The sequence below is a fragment of the Mastacembelus armatus genome, chromosome 1, assembly GCF_900324485.2.
Source record: "Mastacembelus armatus chromosome 1, fMasArm1.2, whole genome shotgun sequence".
Lineage (NCBI taxonomy): Eukaryota > Metazoa > Chordata > Actinopteri > Synbranchiformes > Mastacembelidae > Mastacembelus > Mastacembelus armatus.
Window position 1 is genome coordinate 18534740 of NC_046633.1, and position 17346 is coordinate 18552085.

Genomic DNA, 17346 nt, shown 5'->3' on the forward strand with positions numbered 1-17346 from the left:
TCTGGGGACTTTTAGAGTGCCTCACAGGTCTTTTTTCTGAGAACTTCACGTAGCCTCTTGATCCTGCGTTCAGTTATGGCTCTGACATAGCTGTCAGACTGGATGATGGCCATACCGTCCTGCACCTCACCCATCACCAGCAAAGGGTTTTCTTCCACGGTGATGTTGGGACAGGGACAGCTCCAGTCTATCTTGGCAATGGTTACCTCTAGGTGTTTGGTATTGAAGAAAGTCAGCCCCATCTTTTCATCTTTCAAGACCTCTTCCAAGCTGAAGCGAGCTAACCCAGAGTCCAGATCCTCAACCAGCTCTGTCAGTCGCCCAACAATAGCAAAGTCACTGTGGCATAAGCTGGGTACCATTTTCCCCTTCACCCGACAGGTCTTACAAGGTTTCTTTTTGGGTTGTGGGCAGTTTGCCTCACACTCCTTTTTGGTGCGGAAGCTGTTGGCATTCCCATGGCAGCCACCATAGGCAAAAGCTTGACACTGTTTCATGAGGGAGTTCCAGGCCCACCGTGCCTCCCAAGATTTGCAGGGGCCCTGTACAGCCGGAAGGGAGCAGATGCCCATTCCCTCCCTCTGACAGGAGGCCTTGCACTCCTCGTAAGTCTCAAACCGATTGCGGCTGTCATCACATCCTCCGTTGCTGAAGGCCAGGCAGGAGCCGATCTTGCTGTCATAATACCAGTCCATGTGACGCTCTCCACTGCACACTCTCAGATCGACTTCGGCCAGACAGTCAGCTGGAGAGAAGGGCCGTCCCATGGGCATCTCAGGATCTTCAGAGAAGTCATCAACATCGGCCCGGCGAATGACAGACAGTGGATAGTCTGCACGAAGAACTCCTGCAGAATTCCGTGCGATGCAGGTGTAGATACCTGTATCCCACACCTGGGCATTGTAAATGACTAGCTGTCCGATGTTGGTGATAACCACATTGCCATACATCTGATCAGGTCTCATGACCAGCCGTTCACGCCTCCCACTCTGTTTCTCCCATGTTACATCAGGTCTGGGCACTCCAATGACGTCACAGTGGAAGCTGACCGTGCCCCCGACATAGATGGACTGGTGGTGGGGGTTGGAGTACAGTGTTGGGGGCATGGGTTCCTCTTGAGAGGATGTTGGGGTGGGATAAGCCGTAGTGTCCTGAGGCAGCGGACTGGTGTGGGGCCCGGCGAGGTAGAAACGACAGGTGACTACAGTTAAAGTCACCCCACGGATGCAGGCCTCTGCATCCATGTAGCACCGATTGAAATAAGTGAGACCATCTGAAGCACAGGTGAAGTTGGGTTCCTTTTCACATCGGTCCTGGCACTTGCAGATGGGCTGCCCATCCCATATGTCACAGGTCGCTCCCTGTTGGCTGCAGATAAAACCCTCACAGGATGCTGTGGAGGCTGGGGCAGCATCTCCTTTCCCCCCACCTTGCCCGTCTGGCTGCGCAGAGGTTCCATCAGAGAAACGTGCAGCTACGCAGCTGTTGAGGCCACACACGTTGGTGCAGCATTTCTCAAAGTCAGCACAATCCTGGACACACGGAATGTTAAAATAAAAAAAAAACAGAAATTATGGAAAAGGCACAAAAGACTAAATGAAAAGAATAATACAGTGATAATTATTCAATCATTAGATCACTTAGGGTATTAACATATACATCACCTCATCAACGCTGCATTCCCTCTCGCAGGTGCTTTGCGCATCAACCCACAGATTGGAATTTAACTTGTTGGGACAAAATCCTTCGTGTTCCGCTTTGGATCCTGCCACACTTGCACACGAAGAAAGTTCGGGAAATTCACAGACCAAGAGCTGCAGTAAAATATACGCACGTATCCATCCTGATCCTAATTTATTTGAACTGAGTGCTTTGTGCCAACGTGTATCCTTTATACAGATATCCTCAAAGAGTTGTGGGGGGATTTCATACATTGTTGCTTTTATGCCTGAGTCGCTCACCGAGTAATTCCATTCCTCCTCCAGATCTTCAAAAAAGGAAGAAAACTATTGTCTGGTTTTAAAGGTCGCCGTCCGTTTTGTGCGTAAACATAAGATTGCTGCATGTGAGCAGGGAGAAAAGTTGTGTTCTCAACGGTCTGGACGAGTTTCCATGCAAAAATACATTCCAGAAATTATGTGAAAATGCATTTAGACTGCAAAAAAACATGCTCCTGGAACAACTACAAACCAAACGCTTGCTACAATGGGCAAAATCTCATCGTGGTCCATTCCTCAGAATAGCAAAATAAGCGAACGAAACTACACAATGAGAGAAAGACGCAACTTCAGTCTGGGAGGCTGTGAATGGAGGTGGAAACCCCTCTGACCGCCCACATGGTCGTCCAGTGTCTGAAACTTTTATGAAGCAGCGCCATGAGCGGAGCAACTGGACAAACATTGTAAAAACATCAAAGAAAAACGTGGGGCCGTGGTGGCGAGCTGTGCGCACGGAGGTGCACATTCCGGTGAGAATGTTTAGATGTGTCCAGACAGTTTATGGAGGTGTCATCTATAAAGACCGTGATGAGCCAGTTTCTCTCTCACAGCTGCGGTAGTTGTTGGGTTAGAATTCTGTCTGAGGTTAGATTTCTCCAGGCGTTTCACGCAGCACAAACTTTTCCAGATATATGTTTTCTGTCACAAATCAAACAGCAGCTTCTTTAAAAACAAATCGCCCGTGGCGGAAAGCGTGAAACCAAACACGGGGCGTGTCACATCATGTCCTGCAAAACTCGTTTGGCTGCGTCCGTCTTGTCTAGACGTCGGTCAGTTTACCATCGACCTTCATTCACACGGAGCTCAGAGATGCCACAGCCAGGCGGGAAGACGCAAATCACCACATTTTCAATAGGGTGCAACTCATCTTTGTCTCGACGCAGCTTGGAGGCGATGAGAAGCAGCTCCCCTGATCTTTTCATTGGAAGTGACCCTGCAACCTTTAGATGACTTTTGACCGCGCTGCATTCATGAGCTGCAGCGAAGTGCCGGTTATCCAAAACCGGCCAATACCCTCAGAGCAGCTAATCAATTCAGCACCCCCGCCCCACTGGTTTTATTGCACTGAGCACCGGTGGGCCCCGCGGACAAAGGGAACAAAAAAAATATTCCCACAATTTGCACAATGACCTTCATACATGAAAAAAAATAAATCATTTCCACGTAGCACACAAGTCGATGAAAACACAAAGCAACCTTGAAGATTTATCCTTTATTTTGACGGGGAGGGGGGCGTTTTAATGGAGACAAAATTATAATGAAGTCCATATCCAAACCTTTGGCCACACAGCTGCGGTGTCCTTATCAAACTTTTATATATAGTGCTATAAATGTTCGCAGGAGTACTGGTCTGACACCATACAGCACGTTAAACAGGCGCCTGAAGGAAACATGCACCACTTGTATGCTCTCAATGGCCTTATCACATACATGTAGCCATGACAGTGGGAATGTTAAAGTGAATATACTGCACATGTTAATCAGAGGTGGAAAGAAAATAAGCATCTGTCAAAAAACATGTTTGTGTAGATTATTTGATTATTCACAGTCGATAGTTGATTAAAAAAAAAAAACAAGAACATGACCCTTTTTCTGAAGGCCTTAAAATCGTATGACATTTCATAGTTCTTACCTTGTGTCCATACATTTTCAACTGTATTGTTTTCCCTCCAGTTACATTTGAAGGTTGTGCCACAAGAATGAATGTAAGTTTTAAAAATCACAAACAAGCAGCAACACTCAGTAAAAATGTTACAGTAGCAGGTATCCCCATTGACTTTGCACCCCTGATTCTCACAGACACACATATCACCAAATGGCTGCAAAACAGCAGCAGATGCATATTGCTTTACATTCATAAATACATTGTATGTATATAAAATATGCAAAAGGCAATCAAAATGTTTCTCTCCCCAATGTTTTGAGTTTACAAATTCCTGTTAACAACCAAGACACAATTGTTGAAGGCAAAATACCACAACTGAGTAAACAATATGTACAAGTGAATTTGTACAAGGTTTCCTCATCAGCACCAAGCCTTCTTTTCATTTCCCCAGGGGTTGATCATGCTGTTGACAGAAATGATACAACTAAAAATATGTTTTTTTTGCTTTAGAGGCATAAAAGGCCTGGGAATGTCAACAAATGTCTGAGTCTATGACTGATGGAGGGTAACGTGATTTGCAGTAAAATTCAGTTGTGCCACAGGAAATCCTGATGGAAGACGAACAGGCGTTGCTAGACATTTCCACAGGTAAATCAGCACTAGACTAAGACTGTTTTTCAAAGGGAAAAGGAGCCATATGTACACGATATGAAATTTAGGCCGGTCATATCTAAAACTTGACCAATAGATGTTTTAAATAAGAAGCATCCTGAGGTTGCAAAGGGAATTTTGTACAGTAGACGCAGGGCAGTAAACACACAAGTTGTACATCAAAGCTTCCAAAACATTCCAGACAAAACAAGCAGAAGAAGTTCCTCTCCAAGAATAATCAACTGACACAGACCAAAACAACAGCAAATAGACTATATTTACAACTTCAAGTCCAACTTTAAATACCAATATACAATCTTTTTTCCGAATAAAAGTTAGCTAATGTCCCTGCACTCATTTGTAGTGTTAGCAGGTGACTGATAATCCTTGATTCACATCTGGTGGTACACGGGAAATTTTGTTCAACTTAATCACAGTGAGTCTCTGTAGTAAAGACTACACATAAACGGACATCCGCAAGATGGCAGGCGAAAGGGAACAAAAACCAATCCAACCACTCAAGTCAGTTCCCACAGGTCAGGTTCACAGCTTTTTTTCTGATGAAGATTGCTGGCAGCTCTCCATGCTCTTCTGTGGCCTTGTGACCTCTTGGAGCCACGACACCTTGAATAGTGGCCTTATGGAGGCAACCATTAGCCCCCTCCTTCACTATGAAATCTTACAATTCCCCTTAGAGGATGATGAGTTCTTTGGAGGGCTATGTGGAGGTCTGAAGGACTTGGAACGTTTGAGACTGTTGGCTTTGCTTCCGCTGCTGCTACCGCCTGATGCTGCACTGTTGGCCACAGAGTACGAACGTCCATGCATCATGACTGCATTCATACCATTGGCCATGGAGAAAGACTTGAGGTGGGACTTGATGGCCACAGGGAGGGGCAGTTTGTCAATGAGGTGCACTGGTGTGCAGGAGACAATCGAACGGCAGCACAGATCTTGGAGGCTGAAGACTAGAGAACAAGACAAAACAAGACAGAAATGTGGCTATCATGAGTCAGAGTAATAAAATAAATTATGAAGTTTAACGGATCTTGAGCATTGTTAATTTCATGAAAAAAAAAAAAAAAAGAAACTACGAAAATTCAGGCAGAACAATGACATTAAGAGGTAAGAATGTAAGATAATATAATCTAAATTGCTATGGATGTGGAAGAAACATGTACATTACTTTCTTTTGTGTTGCTATCAAAACAAGTTGCAAGATTAAAGTTAACAGTCAACCATCTAAATCCTTCTCCAGAAGCCACTGCATTAATGTCAGCCATCCATTTAGCACCTCTTCACAAAATAAACCCATTAAACAGAGTGAACTTTAACTGAGAGAATCAGGAGATAACAAATTTTTAACCAACTCACCTCTGTTGGGCCTCCAGAATTTCTCCATGCCGTGCCTCATCAGCACAATGCGTGAAAGCTCTGTGAAGGATTCGATGACGTTGAAGTTGCACAGCGGACTGACCTCGAAAAATGTCATGCTGTTCTTCTCTGCGTACGCCCTTGCCTGCTCCGTTGGCACCTGCCGCTTGAAAGCCAGGTGAAGTCGGTTTCCTACCAGGATCCTGGGCACACCTGGGGCATGCTGATGAAAATATTTGGTTACAATATTTTAATACTTAGACAGGCTTAGAAAAGATCAGCTCTAATTGTCCATCTTTTTTATCTACTGACAGTGTAGTAGAGGAAGATACACATAACACATGTTCTTCCTATATTTCAACTAGATATAGGTTGAAGGCGACTACCTCATCAATTTCCCGGATCCAGCGGTCAATGCCATCAAACGACCAGCCGTTAGTGATGTCATACACGAGCAGGATACCCTTTGGAGTGGAAGCCGAACATGTTGACATACTTACAGGTTTAAAGAATAAGAAAAAAGATCAAGGATCCTATCCAAGCCCTTACCTGTGCGCCACGAGAGTAAGACCTGAAGATGGTGCAGAATCTGCCCTGCCCTGATGTGTCCCTGATGAAAATACACATAAGCATGTAAGTGAACCAATATGCTGTAGGACTGTCCGTTTCGGCAGCTTCTACTGAGTTGATAATGAAACACTCACCATAACTCTAATTTCACTCTTCTCCCATCCAGTAGAATCGTGGTAGTTTTGTAATCAATTCCTAAGATTTCACACAATACACGTAACGTTAGTGAATGCTGGTAACGTTAATTGAAGTCATAGAAATAGCCAGCTACAGAAACACAGACTCACCGCTGCTGTAGGCATAGGGAGACTCTACTGATCCATCCTGCAAGCTGTCCAAGATTTCTCCCTTTCCAACATCGCTGTCTCCAACCAAAAGGAATTTCAGGAGATAGTCGTAACTCTTAACAGGGCTACTCTGGGACCCCATCATTCCGCGCATTGGATCCGATTCACGAAGAGCTTTTTAAGCTCGCCAGACGTCCACCTTTGGGGTTAGGACCGAATCAGGCGGCCCCACAGTCTCAACGCCGTCTAACGTTAACGTTAGCTAACCGGCTAGCTAGCACACCGCTCACAATTTACATCAAACTGGTCGTTCAGTTCGTCGCTTCTCAGACATTAAATTATTCCCTTCTTTCCTGGACTATGTGCACAAATGCCCACTGTGTTAGCAGTGTGTAGCGTGTCACCGCCGTCAATTAATGTTAATGTTAAGGTTCACACTGACGAGCAAAACAACCTTAGCAGTTAACATTAGCTGCTGGATAGCTAGCCAGCTAACACCAACGATAACAGCGCATTGTAAGTCAAACAGACAGCAGAAGTTAAAAACGAGGCTGATTAATCCCACAAAAAGCGACACTCTGACACAGCAAATACGACTCTTCCGCTTTGTTTACAAACAAAAACGCCTGCGAAGCATATTCAGCTTTGGAGCACAACGTCCAGTCCAGGAGACTCCGTTGGAACTTCCGAGTGCATATGTCATTGTCTGCGTAACATCCGGTGTGATTTTTAAAAAATAAAAGAACCCCAAAATGTTGTTCTTTTCTAATATATATATATATATATATATATATTAAAAAAAGTAAAAAAAAAAAAATATATATATATATATATATATATATAGTTTTTTGGGTTTTTTTTTAATCAATTTCCTATATTGGTTGCTAGATTTACATGTATTAATCCAAGCAAACTAAATATCACCCTTTATTTCAAATGAATTGATTTTTTGGAAATTGCATTGGGTGTTACATTATGCTTATCGGCTTCCGTAATGTGAAATGTATTGATATGATTAATCTACTACGAGAAATATTTAAACTATTTTCGTAAGAGAGTCTCACGTGTTTATATAATTAGTAATTTTATTACTTTTCAATAATAATGATGTAATTTTCCCGGTTCATACTCGTTCTATGATGAATGGTTCCTTGAAATTTAGGGTGAGGCGTTCGACGAAATAGATTTTATTTAAATGTTATGTTTGGAAATGTCATATTATGGTATGCTAATAATAAAATAACAGTGGCGTGTGGCAGACTAAAGGAAAGGTCTTGGTTTTTAAGTGGTGATTATTATTTGTCATGTCTCATTGGTTGTTCTTGATTGGAATTTGCACCATCTGTGGGTAATCCCATATAAGGTAGGTGAAACACTGACTGTCAGTCAGTTTGTGTATGTGAGGGGTTAGTTGTACTGGGAGTCAGCTGCCTGAGTGAAAATGGGACTGATGGATATGGGGCTTTTTTTGCTGCTGTTTTGTTCTGCCTATAGTTATCAGCTTGAAACTGAGTTTAGAGATTACCTGTTTGCAGACGACCCTGACGCAGAATGGTTGAGAATGGAAACGGAGGCAGGTGAAGAAAATATGCCGGTCTTAATGCCCAGAGCCAAATTCAGTCCGTTAGATAGTGGATCCTCAAAAACTCAAACCAAGACGTTGCCTGAATATCTGGTTGTTTCAACCTCCAAGGACCAGAAAGAGGTTTTCAAGCCAGGAAAGGGTACAGGACACCTCAGTGACTGGGCCAAGGCAGTGTTACTTGGTAGACCTCCCAGTATTCTTAATATTGGACGAGTAAGAGACCCAACTGGTTTGGTTGAAGTCCTGTGTCATGTTGATAGAATCTATGTAAGAATAAAGAAAGGTGTGTTTAAGACTATAGATGCATACAAATATTTAAAACTAGGTACTTGTCCTGTTAACCAAAGTACCAAAACCCATTACTACCTCCTGTACCTTCTGAGAACTGACTGTGGATTCAAGAGAGAGGTTGGTAAATGTGCTTTTACTTCTTGATTTTTCTATATATTCATTTCATTGAGACATTACAATACAAAATGTATGTTTGTTGTAGAGCCATACAGATCAGCTGACCATCAGTAATGTGCTCCACTACAAACCAACCACTCCAGTTTTGAGGGAAATGCCATTTGAGATTCCCTTGAAGTGTATATTTCCTAGGTAAGCTTTAGTTTTAACCACATTGTGAAAGTATTTTAGGTTTAAGTTGGAACTAATTTCCACCATCTTAGCTTCCACTATTTAATGTTAGATCTAAATAATTTGTCAGCCCCCATGACATGCTTTTCTAGTTTTCATTTAGTTTTCTCTTGCAGAACGTTTTACAGCTATGAAGTTGGCTTCTATCCCTTACTACAAGGAGGCACCATTTTCAAAGCAATGCCTTTTGGCATTAGTCTAGCCCTTACTCTTCAAGATGGTATGTTGCAATTATTTTATTTATTTTTTTTATGCTCATTTTCATGTGCAAAACTATTTCCAGTGCAAAGCCCTCAGCACAGGTTTTGCAAAAGAGGATTTAACACCAAAAATGGATTACAACTCCCACTGATTAACTAGGATCATGTGTGTTCAATCAAAAGCTGAAGCTTTCTTGGATGAGTGAGTTAGTGGGGTGGGTGGGGGAGACAAAGTGAATTAGTATCTTCCAGCTTCTGATTGGCTGACCATACCTTATCCTGGTAATCAGCAGTGGGCAGGACAGGTCCTTGAAAACAAGTTACAGTGGCCCTTGAGGAACATGGGTTGCCCACCCATGAGCTAAGTTAAACCTGTCTAGAAATTTGCTGCTTAAACTCTAGACATACATCTTGAGTGCAATGAATTTAAAATCTAAATATTTAACATACTTGAAGTAAAATGTGTTTTCAGAAATGATTCAAAGCATGTGACAGTTTAGTTTATATAGATTTTTATTTACTCTGAGGATCTGTTGTCTTTAAATGTTATAAATTGTATTGTATATGCAAACATACAATCCTAGTCTAGGATTTCAGCATCAATTTACACTAAGTACTGAATCACTGACATAGCAAACCCTCTTGTCCAAAATTGTTTGATTACCCCATTTCCTCACTGCCTCAGCATCAGGAAATAAACTCAGAAGTGATGCCTACGTCTTGGGCCAGACAATGTACTTTGAGGCCAAGCAATCTGGCTACACTGCAAGTTCTGGAGATTGGAGGCTGTACATTAACAAGTGTTTCATGACACGCTCCCGAGACCCAAAGTCTAATCCCAAATATCCAGTCATTGATAACAAAGGGTAAGTTTTTAAAATGCTTTGACTCATTTTCATTTGGTTAGAGGCTAACTTGCATGTTCTCTAATTGCAGCTGCATGATTGATGGCATGATGACTAAACAGTCAAAGTTCCTCACTGGATCCTCAAAGATGGCACAGAGATTCAGTGTGAGTGCCTTCTTCTTCAAAGATGCCTCGTCTGCCTCATCACAGGTACTACCAGTCATAAGTGGCACAAAGCTGCACACTGAAATGGTTTCTAATCTGATACACTAAAATCCCTTTTTTTTTTTCTCTCCCTTCCCCCAGAAACTCTACATGCACTGTGAGGCCTTTATTGGAAAACTTACTCCAACTCAGAGTTCAAAGGCCTGCAATTATGACCCAGCTACTAAAAAGTGAGTTGACTCTGGCTAAAGTAGGGCCCTCAGGTTGCAGTGTTTCATGACAAGCTTTTTGTCAACACTTTGGTATTTTGAGTATTGCTGTCTGTTTTGTCCATCACATTTGCTGGTGTCTCAAAACCTAATAACCGTTTAGGTGGAAGGAGTTGTACAGTGATGATCCTGTGTGCACCTGCTGTTCATCAACTTGCCCTTCTGCACAGCCTAGGGGTAAGTTTTCCCTTAATACCACAGTATGAAAAGTAACTTCAAAACCTGTGTAATGCAGTTTTACACATGAGCCTGTTTGGTACAAAGTGAAACATCAGTCAATTCAAGAAGCATTTAGTTATGTACAGCCAATCTTGCAATTCCAGTGATTATCCATTCTGACAATCGTTTAACTGCAAAACTGAGCTACTCTTCTACAAACCAGGGTTTGTAACTCTTGTCCTTCTTTGACAGCTTTCAAGACAACAATCTCAAGTCCTTCGTGGAAAGTTGACTTGAAGGATGAGGATCATTTTGTTGAGGCTGACCCTCGGATGAAAACCCCTGACCCTGACATGTTCAGTTGGGAAGACTCTGACATGGTTGTGGATACACATGTCTGGGAGCATAATTTAAAAAAAAATTGAAGATTGATTCTTTTAAATAAAAGAAATTGGAGGGAAAAAGGTGTTTTTGTTCTTTGTGCAAAGAGATTAAAACTGTTTAAGTGCAACTTCTGGCACAGTCAATGCACTAAAGATAATCATGAATGATCATGTGTGCATTCCTAAGCATCTCTTGGAAATGCATCACTGCATTTCTGTAGATGCAGTTATGTACCACAAGGGGATGGAAGAGATTCACCGTCTTTGCTTGAGTGAATTCGGTGGGCAGCTGAATAATCCTTTGTCTTAAAGGGTTCCCAATAAGAACATGGTGCAGCAGCTTTTTCTCCAGGCTTCTTTCCATGAAGTCCAGTAAGTCATGAAGCCTATAAACAAGACAACTGGGTTTCCACTCTGATGGGTGTTTGGTTAAAAGCAGTTGCATTAATGCATTTTTGAAATGAAAATCTTTGAGAGCACTGCTTCCTGATAGTGATGTCTGTGTCTTGTGAAGGAAACAAGCAATTTCAAGAGTTTGGATGTGGCAGGATTTTTCAGGCAGGCTTTTAGAGAGACGTGCTAAGAGATGATCTTCGTACTTGCTTAGCGAGAGTGTCCAGAAAGTATCCAAATTTGTTGGGGAGCAAGGTGGAATGTAAAAATAGGCATCACGGTTAAATTTAACCACAGGATTCATGTTAAAACTAACCTTCTTCCCTGATCTGAATCGAATGACCAGAGCACCTGGAGCGTCAATGTAGCGAATGTTGAGTTCAAACTCATATTTATGTGAAATCAATGCCCATGCTTGTTTGATAGTACTCTGAAACCATCTGGTAACCTGTGATTTTGACAGGAAAGGTGTGTTCTTCAAGCAAAGAAGGTCCTCACAGACAGCAGAAACTTTTGTCTTTACTTTCTCATTCTCACAATGCAGCAGGCAAACCATGTCTTCTGTGCCAGAAGACTGACAGGGGCAGCAGTTTTGTATTTTCTTATTTGCCAGCATTTTTATTTGACCGCCGACTTGCATATCTGGCAGCAGGTCACTTGCCTGTTTATTCCAGAGCAGACACTGAAAACTGTACTGCTCAGGTGGGTTAAAGTAGACAGTTATATCACATGTGTCCATCATCTGAAAGTCCTCAATCACTATACCACCGTTTCTGTCACAGATTGTCTTCATGGCCTCCAGCAGGTCATTTGCAAATCCATCTAAAAATACATCCTCCCTCCATTTCTTTCTGGATGAAACACATTTTGAATGAAAACTCTGTAGTGTGTCACTGTCTGGTAGCTGCAGTTCCCCGGTAATGCATGTCACTGGGAAGGTCCTGAATTTGTCTTGTTTTATTTGGGAATTTTTTCTTGAGTATTTCCTGAAGAAACGGATCATGGATATAATGGAGAATGTGTTCCATATATACCAGAGGTAATCTGTTTCCCAGGTAGCTGTGGCCATCTCGGAGGTTTCGTTTTCTACTGTCTTGGTGTGGACTTCTTGCACAGACACGTCCTTACTCTCTGGCTTTTCATCTTGCCCTTGTCCATCTAGATCTATAGACATGCCATCAGTGTTGTCCTCACCCTGATTCCTCTTCACATTTACCTGTATATTTTCCATTTGCTCATGGTGCATTTGTGATGCCCTCAGACCATGCTCAGGTTCACTCTTGGACTTCTGTGGACAATTTGGATCAAATTTTTCAATAAAATGTTCCCCTTGTTGGAATTTGGGATCAGCAGTCTTTTCCTCTGAATCTGGCTTTTCTTCTGCACCGTTTCTAATGTCTTCCTGGGGTCTATCAGCAAAATTTGTCATTTCCTCACTAAGTGTCATTTCCTGGTCCAGTTTCTCTTCTTCCCTCAGCAGCCTCTCTTCATACTTATGCATACTAACTCCATCCCATTCCTCTTTCACCTTTGGATACGTTAGTAGGCCCACAGTCACCATGAACACTCTCAGCAGAATGTCTTGCATTGTCAATACTGCCTGAGAATAAGTCAAACAGCATAATAAATCATTACATATAATTCCAGTAATATTAAAATATGTTCAAGATATGTAAACACAAAATAAAATCCTTTGCAATTATATGTAGAATACTTTGAGAAATGTTCCTGTTGGCAAATTTCGCAGTGATGCAAAGCAAGAAAGCAGTTACTTCCTTGAAGGCCTTGAAGCATCCTCTTTACTAATTTCTGTGAATGCATTCTATATGAAACATCATTCATCACTGCACATATAGTGTTAAAGGAAAATAATAAAAAATACGCACCACAAGAAACCGATTATCTCAACGGTGCAACGTTCCAGTAACGTGTGAATAGGTACAAAGGAGGAAGTTAGAGTGTAACCTTGTACAGCCACCAGCTCAGCTATCTCTTCCTACTTTATCTGTAGGTTGTCTTTCGTGACTTATTTCCTGCACACCCAGCCCATGTGTTGTGCTATGACATTTTCCTGTGCAATACACTGTAGAGACTTCCTGTAAGTCTGAGCTTTCAGCATTAGCAGTCTAAATGCAACTACATTACACCCTGATGGGAAAGATTAAGCATTATGCCAGATACTATGTAGAAAATGGTTTGTATCCCTGAATAGGAGAGTAAGCCACTGCCTTTTAGGCTCTTGTGGGCTGGTTTGTTGAGCTCTGCTTTGTTCAGCAGGTGCCCATGAATTCAAAGGACTGTGAGAAATTAACTAATAAGATAGAGATTCACAAGTGCTTGTATTTTACATGGGATACACTGTCCCCCTTGATGTATATGGTTCTTCTTAAACAAGCGAAAATCAAATCAGCCCCAAATTTTCCTGCCAAAGCCACAGATATTTGAATGGTTCGAGGCCACTTTTGCATGTCTGGATTGCTACTGACTACAGCAGTAGCGAGAGACACCACTGTCATGGTGTAAGTACCTTGAGTTAATACGACTTCACACTGCATTCATTTAAGTAACAAAAACATTCATGTGAGTTGTGTCTGATAGAAAACTATGTGCTTTAGCTCTGCCTTTGAGAAAGCATGAGTTCAGTGAGAGCTTTTTGTTACATCACACCAAACGCAGGTGTCTGTGCAGGGAGGGGCATGATGAGAGTTGATGTGGTCAGCTTTAAAAAACACCACAGAGAGTTCGAGAGACAACAATCAGACAGTCAGACCTACAGTGTCTAAGAACTGCAACTTATTTACTATGGACATTTTCATTATATGAAGTTTTTCCTTCCTTTTATTCAACCACGCCTAAAAAAAACAGGTAAGTATGTGTGGTTTGTTACTTTCTGACAATAACTAAAGATAGCTTTCTATTATTATTTCTAAATAAAGCTTGGTCTGCATTACAACTGGTTGAGAATAAGAGTCACATGAGCAAATGGGTTTCCAGCACCAGCTTCTCTTCACCACTTTTTAGAAAGTTTATAAATTCTAAATAATTCCAATTCCTTTATTAATGGTTTATAAATTGTTTACTGATTTTCATTTTTCAATTACAGTTCATAGAATGACTTGGATTTTCAGGACGTGGCCTAAGGTTTATGGGTTATTGAGTATTTAGTAACATATATGATTGCTGACCTGCTGGTTTAGTATGTCTTATTAATCATAATTAATTACTTACCATTCATTATTAATGACTCATGAACTGACATTTAAATCTGTGGCGATCCAAAGGTTGTTCAGCATTTATTAAATAATGATAAAGCAGTTAGTTACAACTTATTTACGACTTTATAAAGAGGTTCTCATCAGTAAAGCTATTACTTTAGCACAGTGGTTCTAAGGTGAGTCATATATATATATATATATATATATATATATATATATATATATATATATATATATATATATATATATATATATATATACACCATATTTGAAGCCTCCTTCTTCTTTTATAGGTGTAACTTCGTCTGAACAAAAGATCCACCACACCTGCCAACATGGATAAGTTTCGTATGATGTTTCAGTTCCTCCAGTCCAACCAGGAATCTTTTATGAACGGGATCTGTGGTATCATGGCACTAGCTAGTGCCCAGATGTACTCTGCCTTTGAGTTCAGCTGCCCCTGTATGCCAGAATACAACTACAGCTATGGGATTGGACTGCTTGTTGTTCCACCTATATGGTTCTTTTTGTTGGGTTTTGTTTTGAACAATAATGTGTCGGTGCTCGCTGAGGAGTGGAAAAGACCCATAGGGAGACGGAGTAAGGATCCATCAATCCTTCGCTACATGTTTTGTTCAATAACACAGAGATCCTTGATAGCACCTGCAGTATGGGTGTCTGTCACTCTCATGGATGGGAAGAGTTTCCTCTGTGCTTTCAGCATCAACTTGGATATAGAGAAGTTTGGGAATCAAAGTCTCGTTAAGGGGATGTCAGAGACCGAGAAGATGAAGCTGCTGGCAAGGATTCCATGTAAAGATCTGTTTGAGAACCAGGAAATAAGAGTGGCAGCGTCACGATACATCAAGTGTATATCACAGGTAAATTGGTGATTCTGTTTCTTTACAAATTGTTTAAACTATGAGAGCATTTGTTGACTACATTTTGGCAGCAGTAGACCTGGAGATCACTGAGATCAATAATATCTCAGATCGTATGCACATTTGATGGCATAGCCAATACATATTGCTGTTAGCTTTCAGCATGCATGATGGTTTGGAAATCTGGGAAGCAAGCTCACTAACAGTGACAACATTGCTAGACTCTTTTATGCTGTTGCAACAGTACTTCATGTAGTTTAGTCCGATCTCATCAGGGTTTTAGCACCATAAGGCCCAATTTGTGCAGGTGTAAATAAAAATGAATGATGACTAAATTCTGTTTCACATATAACCCACAGCCGAAGGCTTAAAAGCAAAATGTCACAAAAAAGTCAGATTCCTTTTATGAACTATGAAACTGTCTGGAAGCTTCTAGACGTGTCTTTACTATCACATGTTCAATTGTTAGACTTTAACTAAGCATAAAACCATGCTATATGTGCTGCTGAGGAACACTAGAAGGAATAATAAGATTACTGATTACTAAGACAGATAGAACACAGAATTAACGGTTAGTTGTGCTAATATATTGATACATGTCTATATTTCACAGGCATGTGGATGGATGTTTTTGCTCATGATGACCTTTGCAGCCTTCTTGATCCGAGCTATTCGCCCATGTTTTACTCAGGCCGCCTTCCTCAAGACCAAGTACTGGTCTCATTACATTGACATTGAACGCAAGCTGTTTGATGAAACCTGTAAAGAACACGCCAAAAGCTTTGCCAAGGTCTGCATCCACCAATACTTTGAGAACATCAGTGGAGAGATGCGCAACTTCCACCATCACCCCAACTATGACAGTGACAATGAAGATGAAGACAAGAAGAAAAGCGATGAGGAAAAGCTTCTGGGTATCAGGGCCCAGGATGATATGAATAAGGTTTTGTGGAACTGGCACACCTGCAAGCCAGCTCTGGCTCTGAAAAAGGACCACACAGACGACGAAAACAATGGCAGACTGAATGGAGAAGCCAATGGATCACTCAATGGATTTGTGAAAGGACACACCCATGATGTGGAAAAAAAGGAATGGGCAGTGTATTACAGTAAGGTCTGAAGACTTCAAAGGCACGAGGATGTTTTTTGGCTTTCAGACAGTTGTATTTCTTTTAGAAGTTTTAAAAATCACATCCTTATTTTTTTTTTTTTTTTTAGAATTTATCAAAATGAGCTAAAACTACACACCATTATCTAGTTTAATGTGAATTTGCTTGAATGCACATAACCTTTTGTGAATGGATATAAAAGTAACTGAGTGCTATATATTTTTGATGGTATAATAAATGAGCAAAATAACCACAAAGTGGGAAAAACTGAAAATGTCAACATACCTCTGGTTCATGTAGAGTTCAGTTTACGATGAAGATGTCTGGTAGCTGGGGTTGGTACAAACTAGCTTTTGCTGTTGTCACAACTGTTTCATTCATAAGCTATGAATTATTGTTGAAAACACACTTAGCCAGTTTAGTCTCTGGAGGACTGAGTTTGGCAAAAAAAAAATCTGCAAAAAATCTAAAGTCTAGTCTGCAGAAGTAGAGCTGCAGCATCAGGCTGATAGGAAGTAATTGCTGTAGCACACTGGAGAGTTCTCATTGATAACAACAATAAAAGCTTGTGTTGCTCTCAAGTGCCAGACCATTATAAATATTCCCTGGTCACAGAATAACTCCATTAACTATTATCTTCACTGGCCCTTGTAGAGTCACTTTAATATCATAGTCAAACTAAACAGTCTGATGGATTTCACAGAAATGATTTATCTGTACCGGTCATGTAACAAGAGTTTATTAGAATCCTGTGAAAATATCAGCTGTTTAATAAGAGCAACTTCTCCAAGAACAATCTACAATATTTCCAATCAGGCAAACTTATGATTTATGCAAAAACAAAAGGCAGCGACAGTCGAAACTATTTGCATATCGCTAAGAAAATAAGGTCAGCATTTGATTCCCTCCCTCATTTCCTTGCTCAGTTCCCAGTTTTATCGGTCGCTTCCTGGTAAACCGTTTGAATAACCCGTGCACATTTTCATATACAGGGTATATGTATCACGAAGCTGCAG

General features: G+C 41.1%; 5 protein-coding genes across 6 annotated transcripts; 2 read left to right on the forward strand and 3 right to left on the reverse strand.

Annotated features, from left to right (window-relative positions):
* Positions 1-11: 11 nt before the first annotated feature.
* wfikkn1 (WAP, follistatin/kazal, immunoglobulin, kunitz and netrin domain containing 1) lies at positions 12-2920 on the reverse strand. Its single transcript, XM_026303178.1, has 4 exons — positions 2795-2920; positions 1665-1814; positions 1430-1532; positions 12-1234 (listed from the first exon to the last, which is right to left on the reverse strand). The coding sequence occupies exons 1-4, from the start codon at positions 2918-2920 to the stop codon at positions 12-14; spliced, it is 1602 nt and encodes a 533-aa protein (XP_026158963.1).
* Positions 2921-3191: 271 nt separating this feature from the next.
* LOC113128763 (ras-related protein Rab-40C-like) lies at positions 3192-7176 on the reverse strand. The gene is made up of 6 exons (XM_026304306.1): positions 6486-7176; positions 6333-6393; positions 6178-6238; positions 6015-6092; positions 5629-5851; positions 3192-5222 (listed from the first exon to the last, which is right to left on the reverse strand). The coding sequence occupies exons 1-6, from the start codon at positions 6637-6639 to the stop codon at positions 4924-4926; spliced, it is 876 nt and encodes a 291-aa protein (XP_026160091.1). The 5' UTR covers positions 6640-7176; the 3' UTR covers positions 3192-4923.
* A 682-nt stretch (positions 7177-7858) lies between these two features.
* Positions 7859-10774, forward strand: zp3c (zona pellucida glycoprotein 3c). Its single transcript, XM_033325171.1, has 8 exons — positions 7859-8478; positions 8564-8670; positions 8826-8929; positions 9595-9775; positions 9846-9966; positions 10063-10151; positions 10294-10367; positions 10602-10774. The coding sequence occupies exons 1-8, from the start codon at positions 7927-7929 to the stop codon at positions 10772-10774; spliced, it is 1401 nt and encodes a 466-aa protein (XP_033181062.1). The 5' UTR covers positions 7859-7926.
* Positions 9405-13137, reverse strand: LOC113128752 (inositol 1,4,5-trisphosphate receptor-interacting protein). 2 transcript variants are annotated; one of them, XM_026304291.2, is made up of 2 exons: positions 13012-13137; positions 9405-12725 (listed from the first exon to the last, which is right to left on the reverse strand). In XM_026304291.2, the coding sequence occupies exon 2, from the start codon at positions 12711-12713 to the stop codon at positions 10881-10883; it is 1833 nt and encodes a 610-aa protein (XP_026160076.1). In that variant the 5' UTR covers positions 12714-12725; positions 13012-13137; the 3' UTR covers positions 9405-10880. The 2 variants fall into 2 exon arrangements, with proteins under 2 accessions (XP_026160076.1, XP_026160077.1); XM_026304292.2 differs by having other exon boundaries at positions 9405-12721; positions 13012-13132.
* A 1538-nt stretch (positions 13138-14675) lies between these two features.
* calhm1b (calcium homeostasis modulator 1b) lies at positions 14676-16341 on the forward strand. Its single transcript, XM_026304053.1, has 2 exons — positions 14676-15221; positions 15835-16341. Exons 1-2 carry the CDS (start codon positions 14676-14678, stop codon positions 16339-16341), a joined length of 1053 nt encoding a protein of 350 aa, XP_026159838.1.
* The last annotated feature ends 1005 nt before the right edge of the window (positions 16342-17346 follow it).

What these genes read in the sequence shown, in the direction of transcription:
- LOC113128763 (XM_026304306.1), bottom strand. Translation starts at nt 6,639, where the DNA reads ATGCGCGGAATGATGGGGTCCCAGAGTAGCCCTGTTAAGAGTTACGAC. An exon ending in AGAGTGAAATTAGAGTTATG is followed by an intron (nt 6,239 to 6,332) that starts GTGAGTGTTTCA and finishes TATTTTCATCAG; the next exon opens with GGACACATCAGGGCAGGGCA. An exon ending in CTTACTCTCGTGGCGCACAG is followed by an intron (nt 6,093 to 6,177) that starts GTAAGGGCTTGG and finishes TCCACTCCAAAG; the next exon opens with GGTATCCTGCTCGTGTATGA.
- wfikkn1 (XM_026303178.1), bottom strand. Translation starts at nt 2,920, where the DNA reads ATGAAAAGATCAGGGGAGCTGCTTCTCATCGCCTCCAAGCTGCGTCGA. An exon ending in GTGGCATCTCTGAGCTCCGT is followed by an intron (nt 1,815 to 2,794) that starts GTGAATGAAGGT and finishes ATTTTACTGCAG; the next exon opens with CTCTTGGTCTGTGAATTTCC. An exon ending in GGGAATGCAGCGTTGATGAG is followed by an intron (nt 1,533 to 1,664) that starts GTGATGTATATG and finishes CCGTGTGTCCAG; the next exon opens with GATTGTGCTGACTTTGAGAA.
- LOC113128752 (XM_026304291.2), bottom strand. Translation starts at nt 12,713, where the DNA reads ATGCAAGACATTCTGCTGAGAGTGTTCATGGTGACTGTGGGCCTACTA.
- zp3c (XM_033325171.1), top strand. Translation starts at nt 7,927, where the DNA reads ATGGGACTGATGGATATGGGGCTTTTTTTGCTGCTGTTTTGTTCTGCC. An exon ending in ACTGTGGATTCAAGAGAGAG is followed by an intron (nt 8,479 to 8,563) that starts GTTGGTAAATGT and finishes TGTTTGTTGTAG; the next exon opens with AGCCATACAGATCAGCTGAC. An exon ending in AGCCCTTACTCTTCAAGATG is followed by an intron (nt 8,930 to 9,594) that starts GTATGTTGCAAT and finishes TCACTGCCTCAG; the next exon opens with CATCAGGAAATAAACTCAGA.
- calhm1b (XM_026304053.1), top strand. Translation starts at nt 14,676, where the DNA reads ATGGATAAGTTTCGTATGATGTTTCAGTTCCTCCAGTCCAACCAGGAA. An exon ending in ACATCAAGTGTATATCACAG is followed by an intron (nt 15,222 to 15,834) that starts GTAAATTGGTGA and finishes TATATTTCACAG; the next exon opens with GCATGTGGATGGATGTTTTT.